The 21,788-nt window shown below is 41.6% G+C and overlaps 1 protein-coding gene across 6 annotated transcripts; it reads left to right on the plus strand.

Moving 5' to 3' along the window:
* Positions 1 to 239: 239 nt before the first annotated feature.
* LOC118359813 (E3 ubiquitin-protein ligase Itchy-like) lies at positions 240 to 21,719 on the plus strand. 6 transcript variants are annotated; one of them, XM_035738599.2, is made up of 25 exons: positions 240 to 426; positions 674 to 821; positions 5,714 to 5,800; positions 6,153 to 6,294; positions 7,369 to 7,493; positions 10,714 to 10,851; positions 10,997 to 11,039; positions 11,148 to 11,350; positions 11,525 to 11,729; positions 12,041 to 12,136; positions 12,292 to 12,475; positions 13,220 to 13,289; positions 13,406 to 13,490; positions 13,717 to 13,845; positions 14,460 to 14,532; positions 14,720 to 14,791; positions 14,868 to 14,956; positions 19,016 to 19,175; positions 19,290 to 19,423; positions 19,602 to 19,742; positions 19,817 to 19,937; positions 20,064 to 20,168; positions 20,290 to 20,386; positions 20,490 to 20,562; positions 20,647 to 21,719. In XM_035738599.2, the coding sequence occupies exons 3-25, from the start codon at positions 5,731 to 5,733 to the stop codon at positions 20,744 to 20,746; spliced, it is 2,655 nt and encodes an 884-aa protein (XP_035594492.1). In that variant the 5' UTR covers positions 240 to 426; positions 674 to 821; positions 5,714 to 5,730; the 3' UTR covers positions 20,747 to 21,719. The 6 variants fall into 6 exon arrangements, with proteins under 6 accessions (XP_035594492.1, XP_035594493.1, XP_035594491.1 ...); XM_035738600.2 differs by lacking the exon at positions 240 to 426 and adding an exon at positions 1,666 to 1,767 and having other exon boundaries at positions 451 to 821; XM_035738598.2 differs by lacking the exon at positions 240 to 426 and having other exon boundaries at positions 451 to 821.
* The last annotated feature ends 69 nt before the right edge of the window (positions 21,720 to 21,788 follow it).

A 21,788-nucleotide genomic window follows, 5' to 3' on the forward strand; every position in this document is an offset into this window, starting at 1 on the left:
TTCCCCCATGTACTTTCTGAATTGATTTGTTGTTAATTAAAATAAAAAAATAAAACATGTTTTTGAGGAGATGGGAACTCCATTGGAATCGCATAAATGCCACGTTCTATATACTATACTAGTTGGTCCTCGAACATTTCAGACTTTTTGATTTGTTTAAAGCGGCACGTGGATAACTAATTACAAGCAGTTAGAAAGTCGGAGTCGGACATTTCCACATATTCTAGTTCCGACTGACACATGAATGCGACATAACTCCCATTGTGTTACCCATGCGTTGTCATTGGGACGCGAGGTGCATTTTGGGTGATTATCGGACAAGGAGATCAGTCCTTCAAGAAGAGAATGGGAGTCAATTGGGCGCTAGTTGAAAAACCCAACATCAGCATGAACAACATGTACAACATGACAAATGTTTTCCCAAATGTGAGATAATGAACTTGTTCTCTGTAATATCGTATAGCTTTGAAGTCGTGACATTACGTAGTGTCGAGGAAAATAGGCAGGTTTTTCGACTCATACCTTGACTTTCAGAAGGGATTGCTTGACGATTATCGTAGCAACCGCGTGACGCTGCATGACACCGTGAACGCGATTGGTCGACAGTCTTTCCGGGTGGCGCGTTGTACGTTTCTAATCATTTCTCGCTGGTTTTTATGTCCTCCTCGAATAGAGATGGTTTTGGTCACGTGAGACGATTACGAAGATGGTGGAAGTTTCTTTCTTGAAGTGAAGCCGCAAAAGAACCCAAAACAGACAGGGATATTGCGGAAAGTTGCCTGTAACGTCACGTCTTCTACTTCTTCTGCCCTTGGATTCGGGTAAGCGAAAGGACCGAGGTGGAAAGTCCTCAACCACAATATTTTGCAAACTCACTCTTCCACTGGGCTAGCCAGCCATGACACGAGCTAGCTAGCTTTTTTTGCGATCAGTTGCCCGATGACATTTAACACGTAAAACAACAACACCGTTTCAAAGATATTGAATACAAACTCTGCATCCCGGAGTTGAATGCAACATATGTAAATAACATTTAGTTGGCAATCAGATTTTGGAGTTTCAAGGTTGTCATTTCACTCATTTTGAGACCGAGCTAGCTACTCAGCTAGCTAAGCTAACGTTAGCCTCTTTCCTTGTCAATCAAACAGGTCGTCACTAAGCCTTTTGCCAATGTCATGCGCCTGACTATAACGTCAAATCCTAACGATGGCAAACTAAATGCAGCCATTATTATCTGTGTTTATACTATCCAGCCCTAATATTGTTATTCAGTAAGATGCAGTTGGGTATCTCTTGCTGTCATCTGGTCACATTTGTGTAAATAACGGCATACTCTGTCATTTCACCAGCCTTACCTTTCCACTTTGTTTTGTGAGCTGAGGGGTGGGGCTGGGTAAATGTAGTTAACCTCTCACAAATGCACTGTGTGTTATGATGGGTAAGACAGTAGTATTAAGTTCATAGAGTATTTATAAGTTAATTTCTTCAAGATTCAGAGCTCTTCCTTTTGTAATGTTGCTCTGTAACCATTCCATGGTTTTTAAACAACAGTTAAACATGCCTGTGTGTATATCAGTAGATTTTTGTCAGTTCTGTGGTAAGTGTAATAATAGGATATTTTATTCACTGTTTGATTAGTTTATGGAATATTTTACACTTTCACAGAAACAGTCATTGGCTGATGGTGAATATTTCTTCCTTGTCTCATCTGATGAGCTCCTGACTTGTTGTGAGTCATTTAGCTGGCTTGCAAAGCAGTCCATCACTGTGAGTAACACACAGATCCTTTCTCTGTAGGCCACAGAATCAGTACTGATAAATTATTAACTCTGGGTACAGTCAATGTGAAAGTTTATCCAGAGCTCTTTCTCTCATTTGCACAGGGGAGGTAGGCGGGGGAACATACATTATGCAGAAGCACAGTGAAGTTACCACAAAGCAGGAAAGAAGACTAGGCTATGCTTCCTGATGCTATTTTCACCCGTTTAATATTCTCTTGTGGCATTTTCCAGAGAGCAAGCATGATTATACAGTGTATTCAGACCCCTTGACTTTTTTGATATTTGGTTATGTCGCAGCCTTATTCTTAAATGGATTCAATCATTTTTTCCCCCATGAATATTAGAGGTCGACCGATTAATTAGGGCCGAAGTTTTCATAACAATCGGCATTTTTGGACACTGATTATGGCCGATTACATTGCACTCCATGAGGAGACTGTGTGACAGGCTGACTACCTGTAATACGAATGCAGCAAGGAACCAAGGTAAGGTGCTTGCTCGCATTAAATTCTTGTAAAAAAATAAATAATAATAAAATAAATATCAATCTTAACAAATCCTGTTGTGACTCTAGGGGCAGTATTTTCATTTTTTGGGAAAAAACGTTCCCGTTTTAAACGGGGTATTTTGTCAGGACAAGATGCTAGAATATGCATATAATTGACAGCTTTGGATAGAAAACACTAACGTTTCCAAAACTGTAAAGATATTGTCTGTGAGTATAACAACTGGTGTTGCAGGCAAAAGCCTGAGAGAAATCCAATCCGGAAGTGCCCCATACTTTGAAAGCGCTGCGTTCCAATGAGTCCCTATTGAGCTGTGAATCTGCTATCAACCAGCTTACGCTTTCTACATATTCCCCAAGGTGTCTACAGCATTGTGACGTAGTTTTACGCATTTATGTTGGAGAATAGCCGTAGGCGGCTACATTGTGTAAGTGGTCACCTGATGGCTCCCAGGGTGACTCTCGTGTAAAATACAGAGGTAGCCATTACTCCAATCGGTCCTACTGAAAAACTAATTCAACAAAACAAGAAGTTTTTACATAATCACTAGTTAACTACACATGATTGATGATATTTCTAGCTTGTCCTGCGTTGCGTATAATTGATGCGGTGCCTGTTAATTTATTGTTTAATCACAGCCTACTTTGCCAAACGGGTGATTTAACAAGCCCATTCGTGAAAAAAGCACTGTAATTGCACCAATGTGTACCTAACCATAAACACGACTGCCTTTCTTAAAATCAATACACAAGTATATATATTTTTAAACCTGCATATTTATTTAGTATTGCCTGCTAACATGAATTTCTTTTAACTTGGGAAATTGTGTTACTTCTCTTGCCTTCTGTGCAAGTAGAGTCAGGGTATATGCAGTAGTTTGGGCTGCCTGGCTCGTTGCGAACTGTGTGAAGACCATTTCTTCCTAACTAAGACCGTAATTAATTTGCCAGAATTGTACATAATTATGACATAACATTGAAGGTTGTGCAATGTAACAGCAATATTTAGACTTAGGGATGCCACCCGTTAGATAAAATACAGAACGGTTCCGTATTTCACTGAAATAATAAATGTAATGTTTTCGAAATTATAGTTTCCGGATTTGACCATATTCATGACCTAAGGCTCGTATTTCTGTGTGATATATTATAATTAAGTCTATGATTTGATAGAGCAGTCTGACAGAGCGGTGGTTGGCAGCAGCAGGCTCGTAAGCATTCATTCCAACAGCACTTTCCTGCATTTGCCAGCAGCTCTTTGCTGTGTTTCAAGCATTGCGCTGTTTATGACTTCAAGCCTATCAACTCCTGAGATTAGCCTGGCACAACTAAATTACTTAATAAAACATCAAATAGTCAAAGGTATATGAAATACAAATGGTATAGAGAGAAATAGTCCTATAATAACTACAACCTAAAACTTCTTACCTGGGAATATTGAAGACACATGTTAAAAGGAACCCCTAGCTTTTATATGTTCTGAGCAAGGAACTTACTCCAATAATCGGTATCGGTGTTGAAAAATCATAATCGGTCAACCTCTAATACATATACACACAATACCCTATAATGACGAAGCAAAAACAGGTTTTTAGACTATTGAGAATTTTGTACTCAGTACTTTGTTGAAGCACCGTTGGCAGCGATTACAGCCTTGAGTCTATTTGGGTATGACGCTACAAGCTTGACACATCAGTATTTGGGGAGTTTCTCCCATTCTTCTCTGCAGATCCCCTCAAGCTCTGTCAGGTTGGATGGGGAGTATCGTTGTACAGCTGTTTTCAGGTCTCTCCAGAGATGTTCGATCGGTTTCAAGTCCGGGATCTGGCTGGGCCACTCAAGAACATTCAGAGACTTGTCCTGAAGCCACTCCTGCGTTGTCTTGGCTGTGTGCTTAGGGTCGTTGTCCTGTTGGAAGGTGAACCTTCGCCCCAGTCTGAGGTCCTGAGTGCTCTGGAGCAGGCTTTCATCAAGGATCTCTCTGTACTTTGTAAACATCACCACAACATGATGCTGCTACAACCATGCTTCACCGTAGGGATGGTACCAAGTATTCTCCAGACATGATGCTTGGCATTCAGGTCCGGGTTCAATCTTGGTTTCATCAGACCAGAGAATCTTGTTTCTCATGGTCTGACAGTCCTTTAGGTGACGTTTGCCGACTCCAAGCGGGCTGTCATGTACCTTTTACTGAGGAGTGGCATCCCTCTGGCCACTCTACCATAAAGGCCTGATTTGTTGACGTGCTGCAGAGATGCTTGTCCTTCTGGAAGGTTTTCCCATTTTCACAGAGGAATTCTGGAGCTCTGTCAGTGACCATCGGGTTCTTGGTCACCTCCCTGACCAAGGCTCTTCTCCCCCGATTGCTCAGTTTTGCTGTGGGGCCAGCTCTCGGAAGAGTCATGGTGGTTAAAAACTTCCTTTTAAAATTGATGGAGAACATGTTCTTGGGGACCTTAAATGCTGCAAACATTTTTCGGTATCTTCCCCAGGTCTGTGCCTTGACAATCCTCTCTCGGAGCTCTACCGACAATTCCTTCAACCTCATGGCTTGGTTTTTGCTCTGTCATGCACTGTCAACTGTTGGACCTTTTTATATAAACAGATGTGTGCCTTTCCAAATCATGTCAAATCACTTGAATTTACCACAGGTGTTCTCCAATCAAGTTGTAGAAACATCTCAAAGATGATCAGTGGAAGAGGGATGCACCTGAGCTTAATTTCTAGTCTCATAGCAAAGGGTGTGAATACTTATGTAAATAAGGTGTTTTTGTTATTTTAATATGTTTGCGAACATAAAAACAATCACTTTTTATTATGGGGTATTGTGTGTAGATTGGGGGGGGTCATTTTAGAATAAGGCTGTAACTTTTAACAAAATGTGGAAAAGAGGATGTGGTCTGAATACTTTTCGAATGCACTGTAGATGTCAATAGGTGTAAGTAAACCCAGACTGCAGAGTTATTTGTTGTTAGGAATCATAGTATCGATCACACATCTAGGTACTGTTTTGTATGTTAATTATTTATTCATCCGTTTTTCTTTTTTCGTAACTCAGCTGGATAAGTTGGACACCCAGACTCTGACCTTGTAGCGAGGACTAGTTGGCTAATGCCTGGTACAAGCATAATCTTTTATGCTTTATCACAATATCATGTTATTACCATTCAAAATAGGTCAATGTGTTTTAGTCGCTGGGTGGTTATCTAATGTAATGCTGACCATGATATTTTATGGTCTTGTTCCATTACGCCTGTAAAGATTAGATAGCCCTCTGTCTATAACATTGTAAAGCATTTGTCACAATGCATTGAACAAAAATATAATTTCTAGAAGTAAGGATGGGAAGGCTATGACTTGCATTGTATGGAATGTGCTTTGAGCCTTTGAATGAATGGTTTACTGAATGTGTGTTTGTTTGTTGCAGGTAGCCAGCCCTATGTCATGGCCTCCAGTGTTGCTAAACCAGGCCCTGGGAATGGCTACCCCATGAAGGCACAACTGCAAATTATGGGTTTGTTCATGATCTCTGTCATTTTCATAATACGTAGTCTATGTCGTGTCATATTTTGGATTTCTTCAGAATGGAAATTAAAAGGTGACATTTGGAGAATTAGGATGCACGTATAGTGTCTGATTTTATATTTCCCTTTTTTATTTTGGTTTTGAAGTCTGTTGCATAGCCATGTTTTGGATTGTAGTATAAGGTTTTAGTCCTTAGTAAAAAAGTGTTTCAGGGTGTGGACTGTTTTTATTTTGTCTACACTCATAAAAACAGAATAGACCCGAAGTACTATCAAACTAACTCCTACCAGACCGTCTAACTTCTAGCTCTGCCCTAATTTACACTTTTTACATCTCCTCAGTGCTGTCAGCAAAACTGAAAGAAAACAGGAAGAATTGGTTTGGCCCCAGTCCATATGTTGAAGTGGCCGTTGATGGACAGTCCAAAAAGACAGAGAAATGCAACAACACCCACAGTCCCAAATGGAAGCAGCCGCTCACAGTGTAAGTTGTCGTTGTGTTTTTGATGACAGTCAGTGTTGAGAAGAACTTCTTAATTTGAGTACAAATTCTTTACACAAGTGGCAAGTGTACAGGGTTTACTGAGGATCCACTCATGCTATACAGGTAACTGCCAATATAAAGGAAACACCAACAAAGTGTCTTAATAGGATGTTTGGCACCACAAGCCAGAACAGCTTCAATGCACCTCGACAACTTCTTCTACAAGTGTCTGGAACTCTATTGGAGGAATGCCACACCATTCTTCCACGGGAAATTCCATCATTTGGTGTTTTGTTGATGGTGGTGGAAAACGGTGTCCTGGGCACCAATCCAGAATCTCCCGTAAGTGTTCAATTGGGTTGAGATCTGGTGACTGGCATATGGTTTGCATCATTTTCATTCTCATCAAACCATTCAGTGATCACTCGTAGGTAAAAAAAAAAAAAACTCGTGCCCTGTGGATGTCACCTCCTGGGGACGTACCAATGGTTGCCAAAATAATGGCCTGTCCAGCATTTTTATACATGACCCTAAGCATGATGGGACGTTCATTGCTTAATTAACTCAGGAAGCAGGAAGCACCTGCTTTCAATATACTTTGTGTTCCTCATTTACTCAAGTGTTTACATTATTTTGGCAGTTACCTGTAGTAGTTGCAAGTGCCAACACATCCACATAATCAATCCCTTCATTATATAGCTCTGGACTCTTACTCTACTGGCCCTTCTTAATTTAGTGGGCCACTCTTCTGTTTCAGTATGTCTTGGTGTGGTGTATTCAGAGCAGTCATACAATGGTGTAGTAAGCTGATGGGCTCCCACAACTGTGTTTTCCTGCAAGCATTCAGGATCTAACTAGCAGCTGTTAGAGTAGGCATGGACACTTGCTTCTAGTCTCAGCCTTTATAGCGCTATTCATTACATAAAGAATCTCAAAGTGCTTTAAGGGAACATAAAATACAACAAATGTAGAAAAATAACATAGACGCTTTCATATATTGCCTCTCACCTACAATATCTGCTATATTTAGTGATTTAACTGTCATTCATTGTCTGTCTTTCATCTTGTCAATAGAATTGTCACTCCTTTTAGCAAGCTAATCTTCCGAGTATGGAGTCACCAGACCTTGAAGTCGGACATATTGTTAGGCATGGCAGCTCTCGAGGTCAGCGAAACACTCAAAGCCAACGACATGAAAAGTGAGTGCCTTCCTTGTATCATGTTATGCATACCTTGCTTGGCTATGTGATGAAGGCCTGTACTGTGTCTGTGTGCTAGTTATCTCTCACACACACGGCACAGGCACCACTTTCCCCTCATAAAGAATAAATTCAGTCCACTGCCAATTTTCAAATCAAAGGTTATTGGTCACATACACATGGTTAGCAGATGGTATTGCGAGTGTAGCAAAATGCTTGTGCTTCCGACAGTGCAGTAATATCTAACAAGTAATCTTAACAATTCCCCCAACAACTACGTAATACACACATCTAAAGTGGTGAATGAGAATATGTACATATAGCTACAATGGGGCAAAAAAGTATTTAGTCAGCCACCAATTGTGCATGTTCTCCCACTTAAAAAGATGAGAGGCCTGTAATTTTCATCATAGGTACACTTCAACTATGATAGACAAAATTAGAAGAAAAACATCCAGAAAATCACATTGTAGGATTTTTAATGAATTTATTTGCAAATTATGGTGGAAAATAAGTATTTGGTCAATAACGAAAGTTTATCTCAATACTTTGTTATATACCCTTTGTTGGCAATGACAGAGGTCAAATGTTTTCTGTAAGTCTTCACAAGGTTTTCACACACTGTTGCTGGTATTTTGGCCCATTCCTCCATGCAGATCTCCTCTAGAGCAGTGATGTTTTGGGGCTGTTGCTGGGCAACACGGACTTTCAACTCCCTCCAAAGATTTTCTATGGGGTTGAGACCTGGAGACTGGCTAGGCCACTCCAGGACCTTGAAATGCTTCTTACGAAGCCACTACTTCGTTGCCCGGGCGGTGTGTTTGGGATCATTGTCATGCTGAAAGACCTAGCCACGTTTCATCTTCAATGCCCTTGCTGACGGTAGGCTTTGTTACTTTGGTCCCAGCTCTCTGCAGGTCATTCACTAGGTCCCCCCCGTGTGGTTCTGGGATTTTTGCTCACTGTTCTTGTGATCATTTTGACCCCACGGGGTGAGATCTTGCGTGGAGCCCCAGATCGAGGGAGATTATCAGTGGTCTTGTATGTCTTCCATTTCCTAATAATTGCTCCCACAGTTGATTTCTTCAAACCAAGCTGCTTACCTATTGCAGATTCAGTCTTCCCAGCCTAGTGCAGGTCTACAATTTTGTTTCTGGTGTCCTTTGACAGCTCTTTGGTCTTGGCCATAGTGGAGTTTGGAGTGTGACTGTTTGAGAACAGGTGTCTTTATACTGATAACAAGTTCAAACAAGTGCCATTAATACAGGTAACGAGTGGAGGACAGAGGAGCCTCTTAAAGAAGAAGTTACAGGTCTGTGAGAGCCAGAAATCTTGCTTGTTTGTAGGTGACCAAATACTTATTTTCCACCATAATTTGCAAATAAATTCATAAAAAATCCTACAATGTGATTTTCTGTATTTTTTTTTTTCCTTCTCATTTTGTCTATCATAGTTGAAGTGTACCTATGATGAAAATTACAGGCCTCATCTTTTTAAGTGGGAGAACTTGCACAATTGGTGGCTGACTAAATACTTTTTTGCCCCACTGTATATGGATGAGCGATGGCCGAGCGACATAGGCAAGGTGCAATAGATGGTATAAAATACAGTATATACAGTGGGGAGAACAAGTATTTGATACACTGCCGATTTTGCAGGTTTTCCTACATACAAAGCATGTAGAGGTCTAATTTTTTTTTATCATAGGTACACTTCAACTGTGAAAGACAGAATCTACAACAAATCCGAGGGTGATTGACCTTCATCTTGAACTCCTTCCATTTTCAAATAATTGCGCCAACAGTTGTTGCCTTCTCATCAAGCTGCTTGCCTATTGTCCTGTATCCCATCCCTGCCTTGTGCAGGTCTACAATTTTATCCCTGATGTCCTTACAGAGCTCTCTGGTCTTGGCCATTGTGGAGAGGTTTGAGTCTGTTTGATTGAGTGTGTGGACAGTTGTCTTTTATACAGGTAACAAGTTCAAACATGTGCAGTTAATACAGTTAATGAGTGGACAACAGGAGAGCTTCTTAAAGAAAAACTAACAGGTCTGTGAGAGCTGGAATTCTTACTGGTTGGTAGGTGATCAAATACTTATGTCATGCAATACAATGCAAATGAATTACTTAATTACTTAACTAGATTTTTGTTATAGTTGAAGTGTACCTATGATAAAAATTACAGACCTCTACATGCTTTGTAAGTAGGAAACACTGCCGATTTTGCAGTTTATCAAATACTTGTTCTCCCCACTGTACATGTGATATGAGTAATGTAAGATTAGTAAACATTATTAAGTGCAATTATTTAAAGTGGCATTGTTTAAAGTGATTAGTGATCCATTTATTAAAGTGGCCATTGATTGGGTCTCAATGTAGGCAGCAGTCTCTCTGAGTTAGTGATTGCTGTTTAGCGGTCTGATGGTCTTGAGATAGAGCTGGTTTCAGTCTCTTGGTCCCAGCTTTGATGCACCTGTACTGACCTGGCCTTCTGGATATGGGTGGACCATTTCAGTTTGTCTTTGATGTGTACGCCGAGGAACTTAACTTTCCACCTTCTCCAATGCTATCCCTTCGATGTGGATAGGGGGGTGCTCCCTCTGCTGTTTCCTGAAGTCCACGATCATCTCCTTTGTTTTGTTGAGGGTGAGGTTATTTTCCTGACACCACACTCTGAGTGCTCTCATCTTCTCCCTGAAGGCTGTCTCGTCGTTGTTGGTAATCAAGTCCTTCTTCGCGGGCCGCGACGGTGGCACAGTATTATCCTTATTTTCTAAACACATTTAAGCCAAACCAGATAGGAAATATCACATCACTCTCCTATTTTGATGATCGGTAAATAATGGTAACTTTGGTTTGAAATAGGATAATTACTCTGTATCTTAAATGTATATTTGCTAACAGAACTCCTCTGTTTTGATTGGTTGGTTTGCTTGCGTTTTATGGGGATTCTCTCTCCATTACTTTTTCCATCCACTAGTTTGTTGAAGGTATATTTGATAAGGTGATAACAGAGAGAAACATTGGTCATAGTCTTTGTGGTGTACTATCCATGCAGTACTGTCCCTCATGTCCCAAACTCGTTCGAGTCCTGGTGTAAAGTGGCAGATAAGGATGATTCAAAGGGCTGATAACGGCTTTTGACAGGCGAAGAGCTGAGTGGAAGGAGGGCTTTTGTTCCATAACCAATGCTTTTGTTCCATGTTTTTTTCCCCCCCAGTCTCTGAGGTGGTGCAGACGCTGCAGCTGAGTGCAGACAGAGACCAGACCGATGTCGTGGGGGACCTGTCTGTCTGTCTGGATGGCATGCAAGTGGACCCAGAGATGTTTGCGTCTGCTGCTGAGGCTAACACCCAAAGTGAGTCTGCTCTGTGCGATGTTATCCACAGTGTTATCTGTATTGATTTGTAGGGAGAGTTAGGGTTTTCCCATCCTGCCCAGAAAACAAGCTCCACCTTCCCCTCAGTACATCCAGTTCCCAACTCTGTGTTTCTGGATCTCAGGTACATCGAATGGGGAATCGCAACAAAACGGGGATGATGTGAAGTAAGCATATTGTTTATTCATGGTTACTGTGGTAATGATATTCTTGCTTATTTGTATATCAACACTGTCTTGTCAGTGCTCCAAAGTTAATAGTTGATATTGTGGCAGGCGGAGTAGAGACAGCTCTCCTTCTGTGGATGGTTTGGAGCACAGAGCTTCCCCAAATGGTTGTGCGGTCGCAGTGAATGGCACAGGGTCTTGCAAAGGGTCTCCCGCTCTGTCAGCAGGAGGCTCCAGGGGTAATCCTCTACGCCCCCCAAGGCCCTCCCGACCCCCTCCACCCACCCCGCGCAGACCAACCTCCTCTCCAGGTGAGGTGGTCAAACTCATAACCCATCTTCAGACCAACAGCACTGCTCCTGGGGATTTATTGGTATAATATTTAGCTTTATATGTCTACTATTAGTGTTTGTCAGAAAATGACACTAGGTGGTTTTGTTTTCTCAAACTTACTCCGTTTTCTTTTCTCATTCACTGGTTCACAGCAGCATCCTCTAATGGATCCATTCCAACTGAAGAAAGCGATGGCCCCAGCTCAGATACCCCAGTCAGTACACCTGCAGTACCAGACCCCAACGCCCCACCCCCTACACACGACCAGAGCCAAGCAATAGCAGCCAGCCAAGCAGACAGTGTAACCCCAGGCCCCCCCAGAGCCCCCGCTGTCGCCGCAGGCCCATTGCCTCCTGGGTAAGGTTCAAACCGTCCATGGTGATCTGGCAGGCAGAAACACACTGTTAATCGGTTCGTGGTGTCAATACAATTCCACCCTCAGGATCATCTTCCTGTTATGCTTTGTTAAACTTAAGAGATTAGAATGTGGCTTTGGCTGTTGTCATGTCTGCAATGACCTGTTGTTATTTCTTCTGGGTTACGTGGTCTCATCACTTTTATAATTAAACTCTACCCTACCTGCTGTGACTTGCATTTTTTAATTTTGTAGTTTGCTGACTGATGTTGTAAATATTTTAATTTTCTTTGAATCACATGTTCCTGTGAAGATGGGAGCAGAGGGTGGATCAGAACGGAAGGCTGTATTTCGTAGATCATGTGGAAAAGAGGACCGCGTGGGAGCGTCCTGAGCCTCTACCTTCTGGGTAACTCCCCCTTTACATATCCTGCGTCTTTTTCCAATCCACGTATTTCCACCAGTTCACAAGACGAGCAGAGAATAGTGTGTCTGTTACTAGAGGATACTAAATGCCAAAGCTCTTTATATAGTCTCCCCTGTTCCTCTTTGCCCTGTATGTAGGTGGGAGCGGCGAGTGGACCCCATGGGCAGGGTCTACTTTGTAGACCACATCACCAGAACTACCACATGGCAACGGCCCACTATGGAGACGGTGCGGAACTATGAACAGTGGCAGCACCAACGCAACCAGCTACAGGGTGCCATGCAGCAGTTCAACCAGCGCTTCATATTTGGAGTGAATGGGGTAAGTGGGAACTCTGACTGGTCAAACCAAGTGCTCAGCTCTTACAATAATAGTACTGAACCGATGTGAAACACTCAACAGGTGATGAGTTTAATGGGATACTTTGAGATTTTGGCAATGAGGCCCTTTAATTCCCCAGAGTCAGATGAACTCGAGGATACAATTTTTATGTCCAGTATGAAGGAAGTAAGAGAGAGTTTCGCAAGCCAATGCTAAGTAGCATTAGTGCAATGACGAAGTCTATGGGTATCCATAGACTTCCAGTCATTGTGCTAACTACCTCAGTCAGCTGCTATTTGCACTGTGTGAAATGATAATGCCATCAAATGGATTGGGTAATTACAGGAAGTCTATTTGGAACAAAGGAACTAGAGGGACACTTTACCTCACCCCTCGCTTCATTTAGCGAGCTGGCAAGCCATACAGAGCTGTTGTAGGAAAATTATATTATAACTCTTAAATGTAATTCATTGGGCCTTAGTGTAGTGCCCACACCATATTTTATAGTATTTGGGTGTCAGCCTTATCAGCTTCTCTCTAAGATGGTCCATGCAGTTAACCTAGCAGTTAGAGTTTGGCTATATAATCAGCTTTATTAAAACATGTTGCTTCTCTTAACTCTGTTTTACATATTAGACTGTAAACAGTTTATCCTTTTTCAGTTGGGGATATTTAACCACTCTTTATCAGTTGATTTTTAACTTTGTTTGGTAATTATTATCTTTCTTCTCTTGTGCACTGAAGCTCCAGGATCAGGTTCCAGCCACTGAGAATAAGCAGTTTGATCCCCTGGGCCCGCTGCCACATGGATGGGGTAAGACCTCACTACCTCACATCTCACATGAAAAGGTCACAGATGAATCTGTTTTCTAGACTTTTGAATGAGGATTGTACTTAAACTGTTCTGTTTCATCCCATTTACATTCTCAGAGAAAAGAACTGACAGCAACGGGAGAGTGTACTTTGTTCAACACACCACACGGACTACACAGTGGGAGGACCCTCGCACTCAGGGGTGAGAAGTTAATCTGTACTACTCTTAGTATAGATGTATCCTAACAGCTACTTTTAACGTCAGTGGGTGCTAGCCTGTAACACCTAGAACCGTGTAAGATTAGCGCGGCCCCTGGATCTAGTACTCTACACATGCCCATACACTGGAATTGTGTAAATTCAGACATTGTGCAAATCTGTATCCTACTGTATGTCCCTGTTTTATGTTGACACTCTCTCTCCCTCAGGCTGCTGAATGAGAAGCCTCTTCCAGAGGGCTGGGAGATGAGGTTTACAGTCGACGGCATCCCATACTTTGTGGACCACAACAGGAGAGCCACTACGTACATCGACCCTCGTACTGGAAAATCTTCACTGTACGTACCAACTTTACAGTCACTTATCAAAGCATTGGACTTACCTCTCTGACGAAGCATCATGTTAGACTAAAATTAGACTCTATGTAGCAAACACGGGTCTGTTTCCTAGGCACTAGTTTGACTCCAGTAATGGAACTGTTGCTAATAATAACGCTTTCTTTCTGTACCCAAACTGTCAAATTAGGATGACTAATATGGGCTGAACAGATAATGTACTGTCTGTGTATCTTTCAGTATTCTAATGAGCCACACCTGAGTGACGATATTGGTGTGCTATCAACATGACTGCTCTCTGTTTAACAGTGACTATGCTCTGGCTGTGCTCTATTCCCCAACTAACAGGAATAACCTGTGGTGCCTTTCACAGGAATACTGTTTGTCGTCTCACCTGTAACCTGCTTTGGCTTAAACATTTTTCATTATCAGTTTAGTCTGTGCAGAGTAGTGAAAACATAACATTTTCTGACTGTCTGGGGTCTATGGTTTGACATTATTGTGTAGTTCTAATACACTATAGTAAAAGCCAGATAATCTGACAAAGTTGATTCAGTATTTGGTCCATGATGCGTGACTGAATGTGCCTTTTCCTTCCCTCTCTCTCTCTCCAACAGTGAAAATGGGCCCCAGATAACTTATGTTCGAGACTTTAAAGCCAAAGTCCAGTACTTCAGATTCTGGTGCCAGGTAGGTCTCATGCCTTCTGAGTTTGAGTGGTTAAACAGTGACATTGTTTTTATGGTCAACAGAACAACATGAATTCCAATGCACAGTGACATAATTAAATGAACAATGACCTGCTATTTTTGTTGGCACGTGTGTGTGTGGGGGGGTCACATGCTTCAAAATCACATGATTTCCTCTCCTTGTCCAGCAATTGTCAATGCCTCAGCACATCAAGATCACTGTCACCCGCAAAACCCTGTTTGAGGACTCGTTCCAACAAGTGAGTAAACATCCTCCCAAATGAGCATGTTGACACTGACCTATGTTGTCCATATTAATTTGACTCTCCATTGTAGATAATGAGCTTCAATGCACAGGACCTCCGCAGGAGACTATGGATCATATTCCCTGGGGAAGAAGGTCTTGATTATGGAGGGGTGGCAAGGTAAAGTTATAATGTACTCTTTTCAAGTGCTCCCATGCAGCTATTGTACCCCAATAAATAATAAGTCATTCAGTGGCATTCTGTGTCGTTTAAGATTAGGTCAGGACATTGTTTTTTATTTTTTTATGAGCATGACCTTATTTCTATTACAGCATATTGGATGACTGCCTCATTCATTTTCCATTCACCCAGTTCAAAGTAACAGTGATAGGTTTAGGCTACTACATGATACTAGAATTTTCCCTATACCCATCATGAGGTTGCTATAACTTAGCCTACGAATTCAAGTTTACAACGTAGGTGCACCGGTAGAGAGACAAACTGGAGTAATCATGGTGACGGTGATTGCCAAGCAAATAACTGATAGTCTCATGGTATTGACCGTTACTTAACAAACACATTTAGCATCTCCTGGCTTCCACACACAGCCTACAAGCCACTGATGCAGATATTAGGTGCATCTACATTATAAAAGTCAAATGAATCCATGATATATAGCCTACTACACAATTACAATAAATCCATTATTTATTTTGGAAGGGTCTACAGAAACATGATATGAGGAAAATGTAGTCTATTTCAGAGGGACAGAATGGCATACTCTTGAGTTGTCCTTATGTTAGGCCCTGATCTGGCTATCCCATATGGCTGTGGGTTTCACTACTTCATTTGGCATTTGGCAGGCAAGATTTTCTTAGAATTCTGTGGCATTATTTTATAATATGAAGAATACAATTGAACAAAGAGGAATAAAATATAAATAATATTTTCGCGAAATGATTTGAGGGAGTGCGCACGGCTATTCTGTGTTGAGCGGTTAACAAAGAAACCGGTCCTCCTATATGCTTCATTTAGAGTTACTTAATAATGCCTTGAATTTCCCGGCGGCATCAGCTTTGTGTGGCTGTTGTGCCCTTGGGCTGAATATTATAATTCCTTTCTCTCGGCTGCGTGTGCCGAAGCACTTCTCACTCGTATGGCTCTCTCAGATACTGTCGCTCAATTGTTATTAGCCAATGCCGTCATGTGGTTGGGTCTTTCCCACAGGCTACAAGTGAAGATGGACGCAACTGCGTACGTCCTTATCCAATTCCGAGGCGCATATTGAAGATATTGGAAGAACTGTTCACACTGTTCAACAAGATGAGTAGGCCTAACGAACAGCAGAAGCACTAGCCTATATCAGTCTACTGTCCCCTATAGCACGGAAGATGACCTATTCTGTGCGAGACATAAATATTCCAAACATAGTTCCGAAATTAATACAACCACTAGCATCCCAAAAACTTTTTCAAGCAATGAGGCAGACAGAATCGATCAGAATGTTTAACTTGTCAATAAACTATTAGTTTATTTCTTCACATTATAAGCACAGCAATGCGCACATGGCAGTAGGCTATAGGTGTCAATGTTCCAAAATACAATCAGTTAGTGGGAAAACACCATTCTCAAAAGTGACTGCAAATGCAATTATGCAGTTATTATTATTATAAAAGTGCATTTTTATGGGGGAAATTATCTTCTCCAAACTTGAAACTCACAAACTGCGTGTGTATGCCAGTTAGGCTCTACACCCATTGTAAAGCGGATTAATGTGCTTCATTTTATGAAGTTATTTGGCCACTTTAGTTGTGATGCAAACCATATCAAAACATATAAGCTATGGGCTAGGCTACAAGAGGTGTGCAACTATGATTTGAAAAGGTTTGCGCTGTTTCTTTCCTTACTGCACACAAGCTGGGCATCATTCACAAGTGATAATATAATTCACAAGTGATTGGCTAATATTGTCACCCATCAGACTATTCTTGTTTAGTCTTGTCTTTACATATATTATTTAGTATATGTGTGAAATTTGTTTTAATTTAGAATGGATCATTATCATGCACCTGTCTAGAAGTGTTCATTTTCATGCCTGGCAGGTGGGCTATAATCCTGTTGTAAAGAGAAGCAATGTGCTTAATATTAGGACAGTTGAGAAATAAATATAGTAGGCCTAGCCTATAGAGAGCTGATGGGATCTTCCTCTTTTTAATAGAGGCCATCACAATTCTCACGCAAATGCATAGCCTATAGAAATGTTGTGAAACATGAGCTCATAGGCTCTCATGAAGTGTTTTCATTGATGTCAGATTGATTAGAGAGACAATAGAGTGCTGAGTACCAGGCAGTTAGCAAGTTTGGTAGGCTACTAATGACCATCAGAGCTTGGAGAAGCCTAATTAACGTGACTAAAAAGTCGTAGAATATGACTGCTGTCATGACTCGTGACCGCTGGTGTGGCGGTAATATGGTCACCGTAACAGCCCTAGTCCATCCACTTTTTGTTCCGTTTGCTTCTTTTAAGAAATGTTTTGAAACAGAATTGGCGGAATGAATACACCCAATCACCAGCACCCACAGTTCCCTTTCATTAGCAGCCATTAAAACATTTTCCCTTCACTTGTGGACTTCAGTGCACAACACTAGCTGTCTGTCACCATGCAAAAAAAAATACTCTCCAAGCCAAACCTTCATACAATAACCGTTACACACAACCTACATCGACGTCACCATATTTGCTGTCAACATAGTTATAGTAGTTAATGTGTTTGTACACATGGATCGGGTTTACTATCACGCAGTAGTGTACATACAGCAAGCAGTTTTGCAGTTACACCGGCGGGCTCCAGTGGCAATACATTTACAGTATAAAACCGAAAGCTTACCTTGAATTGAAGTGTTGGATAGCCTTAGCCAGCTAGCTAACATGAATACCATTCCTTTCTGTTTGAGTTAGGTTGTTGAGTAGGCAAAATTAGCTGCATTAGCTAGCGTAAGTGAAAGTGCAACTAAAATAACATATTACAAAATATCTCTACTGTTTCTCCTCAACTTTTTAAGAAATTAATTTGTTCAAAACTGCTCCACTATTATTATTTTTTTTTTGTCCACATGTTATGTGCTTCAGTGCTAGCTAGCTGTAGCTTATGCTTTCAGTACTAGATTCATTCTCTGATCCTTTGATTAGATGGACATGTCAGTTCATGCTGCAAGAGTTCTGATAGGTTGGGGGATGTCCTCTGGAAGTCATCATAGTTACTGTGTAAGTCTATAGGATGGGGGTGAGAGCCATGAGCCTCTTAGGTTTTGTATTGAAATCAATGTAGCCAGGGGTAGCACCGGCTAAACCATGGTGCTACCCTACTGCTGTTGAGGCTACTGTAGACCATTGCAAAACTGTGTTTTAATCAGTTATGTGGTGACGTGAATATACTTATAGTTTTTGTCTAGAAAATAACTTAAAGCTGCAATATGTAACTTGTTGGGCAACCTGACAAAATTCACATAGAAGTGTTAGTTATAGATCTATAATTCTCATTGAAAACATGTCTAAGAAGCTGTAGATCTGTTCTGTGTGCTATTTCTATGCTTCCCGTTTTGAAGCTTTGTTTTTGCATCTTTTGGTTTTGTTTGTACACCAGCTTCAAACAGCTGAAAATACAACATTTTTCGTTATGGAAAAGATATTTCACAGCTGTTTAATTATTCTCTACACCAGGGGTACTCAACCCTTACCCTACGAGGTCCAGAGGTGCTGGATTTCTGTTCTACGTGATCATTAATTGCACACACACCTGGTATCCCAGGTCTAAATCAGTCCCTGATTAGAGGGGAACAATGAGAGTTGAGTTTGAAAGCTCTACACTATACTTGTTTTGTCACACAAACTGAGACTAAGTCAACTTTTTAAGAATTTTAGCAACCAGAAAATGGAGGATCGATTTCTGCATAGTGCATCTTTGTTTCACTTTTTTTATGAAATGGTCCTCTTCAGAGGAGCCGCCACCGAAGTTATTGTAGTGGTGACGGAACCTTCTGTGCCCCCTGGTCTAAGGTTCAGCTACTTTAATTACCTTTTAAAACATCCTAGATAAGTGTTTGTCTACACGTTGATATTTGAGCCAGTTATGAATTGTGGTGTAAACTGGATCCTTGCAGAGAGGTTTTGTATTGTGATGAGTGTTATGAACTATTATATATATATTATACATATTATATATATATATCTCTTTGTAGGGAGTGGTTCTTCCTGCTGTCTCACGAGGTGCTGAATCCCATGTATTGCCTGTTTGAGTATGCTGGGAAGGACAACTACTGCCTACAGATCAACCCTGCCTCCTACATCAACCCTGATCACCTTAAGTACTTCAAATTCATCGGACGCTTCATTGCCATGGTGATTATTTTTAGTCACTATGTTTTTCAACTGCAGTGTGACATTTGCGAGTGTAAAGATCTGCTGATGCAGTTCTGGATTTTTAAATGTTAACCTCCTGATCTCTTTTCCCAGGCTCTTTTCCATGGGAAGTTCATTGACACAGGCTTTTCGCTACCGTTCTACAAGCGCATGCTGAACAAGCCATGGGCACTGAAAGATCTAGAGTCCATTGACCCAGAATTCTACAATTCTCTCATCTGGATTAAGTGAGTCTTCTGAGGAAGCTGTACTAAAAGTAACTTTGGTTGTAGTAAATATTGTTTGTTTAATGTTCTGGTGGCTGTGATGAACACACTTAACTTCATGGCCCCATTTTTCTTGATAACATGAGTTTTCCATTTTGGGCCACTGATACGTGTCTTTATCATCTGTTGTGCACTTCAGGGAGAATGACATTGAGGAGTGTGGCCTGGAGATGTACTTCTCTGTGGACAAAGAGATTCTGGGTGAAATCACCACTCATGAGCTCAAGCCGGACGGAGGAGAGGTCCTGGTCACTGAGGAGAACAAGGAGGAGTATATCAGGTCTGTCTCAACATATACACCCCCTCCCCTCCCCTCTAGGTCTGTGGTGCCTTGATCGTCTGTGTTTCTCCAAGGCTTGTAGCAGAGTGGAGGTTGTCCAGAGGTGTGGAGGAGCAGACCCAGGCCTTCTTTGAGGGCTTCAACGAGGTCCTTCCACAGCAGTACCTGCAGTACTTTGATGCCAAAGAACTTGAGGTACGAGTCTTAGTTTGGCACACTTATTTACACCAGGTTCACCATATTCACTCTGGTAAAGATGGCCGCTGTTGTTCCAACTCACATGTACCAGTGAGCCAATTGTTACTTGTCAACTTCCTGTAGGTCATGCTGTGTGGGATGCAGGAGATTGACCTGGCAGACTGGCAGAGGAACACCATCTACAGACACTATGCACGCAGCAGCAAGCAGGTCCTCTGGTTCTGGCAGGTCAGTGTTACACATCTCTCCTCACCAGTGCTACAGTCAGGTGCCACATCTCAGTATCATTACATTCGTGTAGCAAAGAACATCTATGAACATACTGTACCCTCTTGGACTTGCCTTCCAGCTCATCAAAGAGATGGACAATGAGAAGAGGATGAGGCTCCTCCAGTTCGTTACAGGCACCTGCCGGCTTCCTGTCGGAGGCTTTGCAGACCTATTGGGTAAGGAATTTAACCTGTACGGGTGAAAGTTCATGAAATATAACATTTAGCCATTTTTACCTCTAAGTAGATGGGTTAGTGACTTACATATTTGGTTTTGTAGGGAGCAATGGCCCGCAGAAGTTCTGCATCGAGAAGGTGGGAAAGGAGAACTGGCTACCCAGAAGTCACACCTGGTGAGTACTGTATGGAAGAGTCAAAACAGAGTAAATGCTTCACTCGACAGATAACTAACCTGCCTCTATCTTCCCCTTCTCTAGCTTCAATCGATTGGATCTGCCTCCTTACAAAAGCTACGAGCAGCTGAAGGAGAAATTGATGTTTGCGATTGAAGAGACTGAGGGCTTTGGGCAGGAGTGATCCAGCAACGGCTCAATAGACAGAGGAGTGTGGTCTTCGTTTGTCAGGGTGCCTCTTGAAGACCAGTGTGTTTTTGTGTGTGCTTGCCAGTGTTTCCCCTATATGCATTTAGCAGTGGCGCACCAACGCTACCTCCTGCATTTTTTATTTTATTTTATGTGGCTGTATAGATGTATGCCCCAAGAAGACCCCATTCACCGCCACCCCTCCAAACTCTGCCACCTCTGCTGAAACAAATCCTAGGGGAAACACTGCGTGCTGTTGGAGAACTTGCTCTAAAATACTGGAAGAATATTTGAGGGTATCGATCCACAACAGTAAGCTGCTCCCTTCTCTCAGAATGTCCCCCACATCATGCATGAATGCTGGAAACCCACCATCAATAACATATATGGGACAGGGATATCAGAAGCATCGGTCCCATCATCCTTTGATTGACCCACCACTATTTCTGACAATCCCAACACTGACTTTGAGGAAAATGAAGACCTCTGATCAGGCAATGGCCAGATCCAGAAGTTGCACTGCACATGCTTCAAAATAGAACAGTCCTTCTGTTCAAAGCTCCTTAGCATTTATCTGTGAATCAATAAAATATTGCAAGGGACGATATTGGCCCCTATATTTATGGTACAAGAATCTACTATGGCCCTAGTTTTATAGGGCATTGTGACATGATCAACATTTTTAAGTATTCTGAAATGTTTGTCTAGAATATTGCCTTGATGTCTTCGGTGATATGAGATTTAACCACATTGGAGATTAGATATACATGTAGCTTTTAATAGTCTGGGAGATTTTTAGCATACGAACTTATCGATTTTTATAGTAATGGGAGATGTTTTTCTGGCTGTGGCAAAGGCATGGGAATACATCTTTTTTTCCCCCTGGAAGATTATGAATGGAAATCCCAGGGAAGTAAATGTGTAAATAATCATTTGTTGCATTGCAAATAAAAAGCCAGACCCTTTTATTTTTGTCTCCAGATGTATCGTAACTGCTATCCCTGTATATGAAACCATGTTGTAAATTGTTAATAACA

This window comes from Oncorhynchus keta, chromosome 27, assembly GCF_023373465.1.
Source record: "Oncorhynchus keta strain PuntledgeMale-10-30-2019 chromosome 27, Oket_V2, whole genome shotgun sequence".
In the NCBI taxonomy this organism is placed as follows: domain Eukaryota; kingdom Metazoa; phylum Chordata; class Actinopteri; order Salmoniformes; family Salmonidae; genus Oncorhynchus; species Oncorhynchus keta.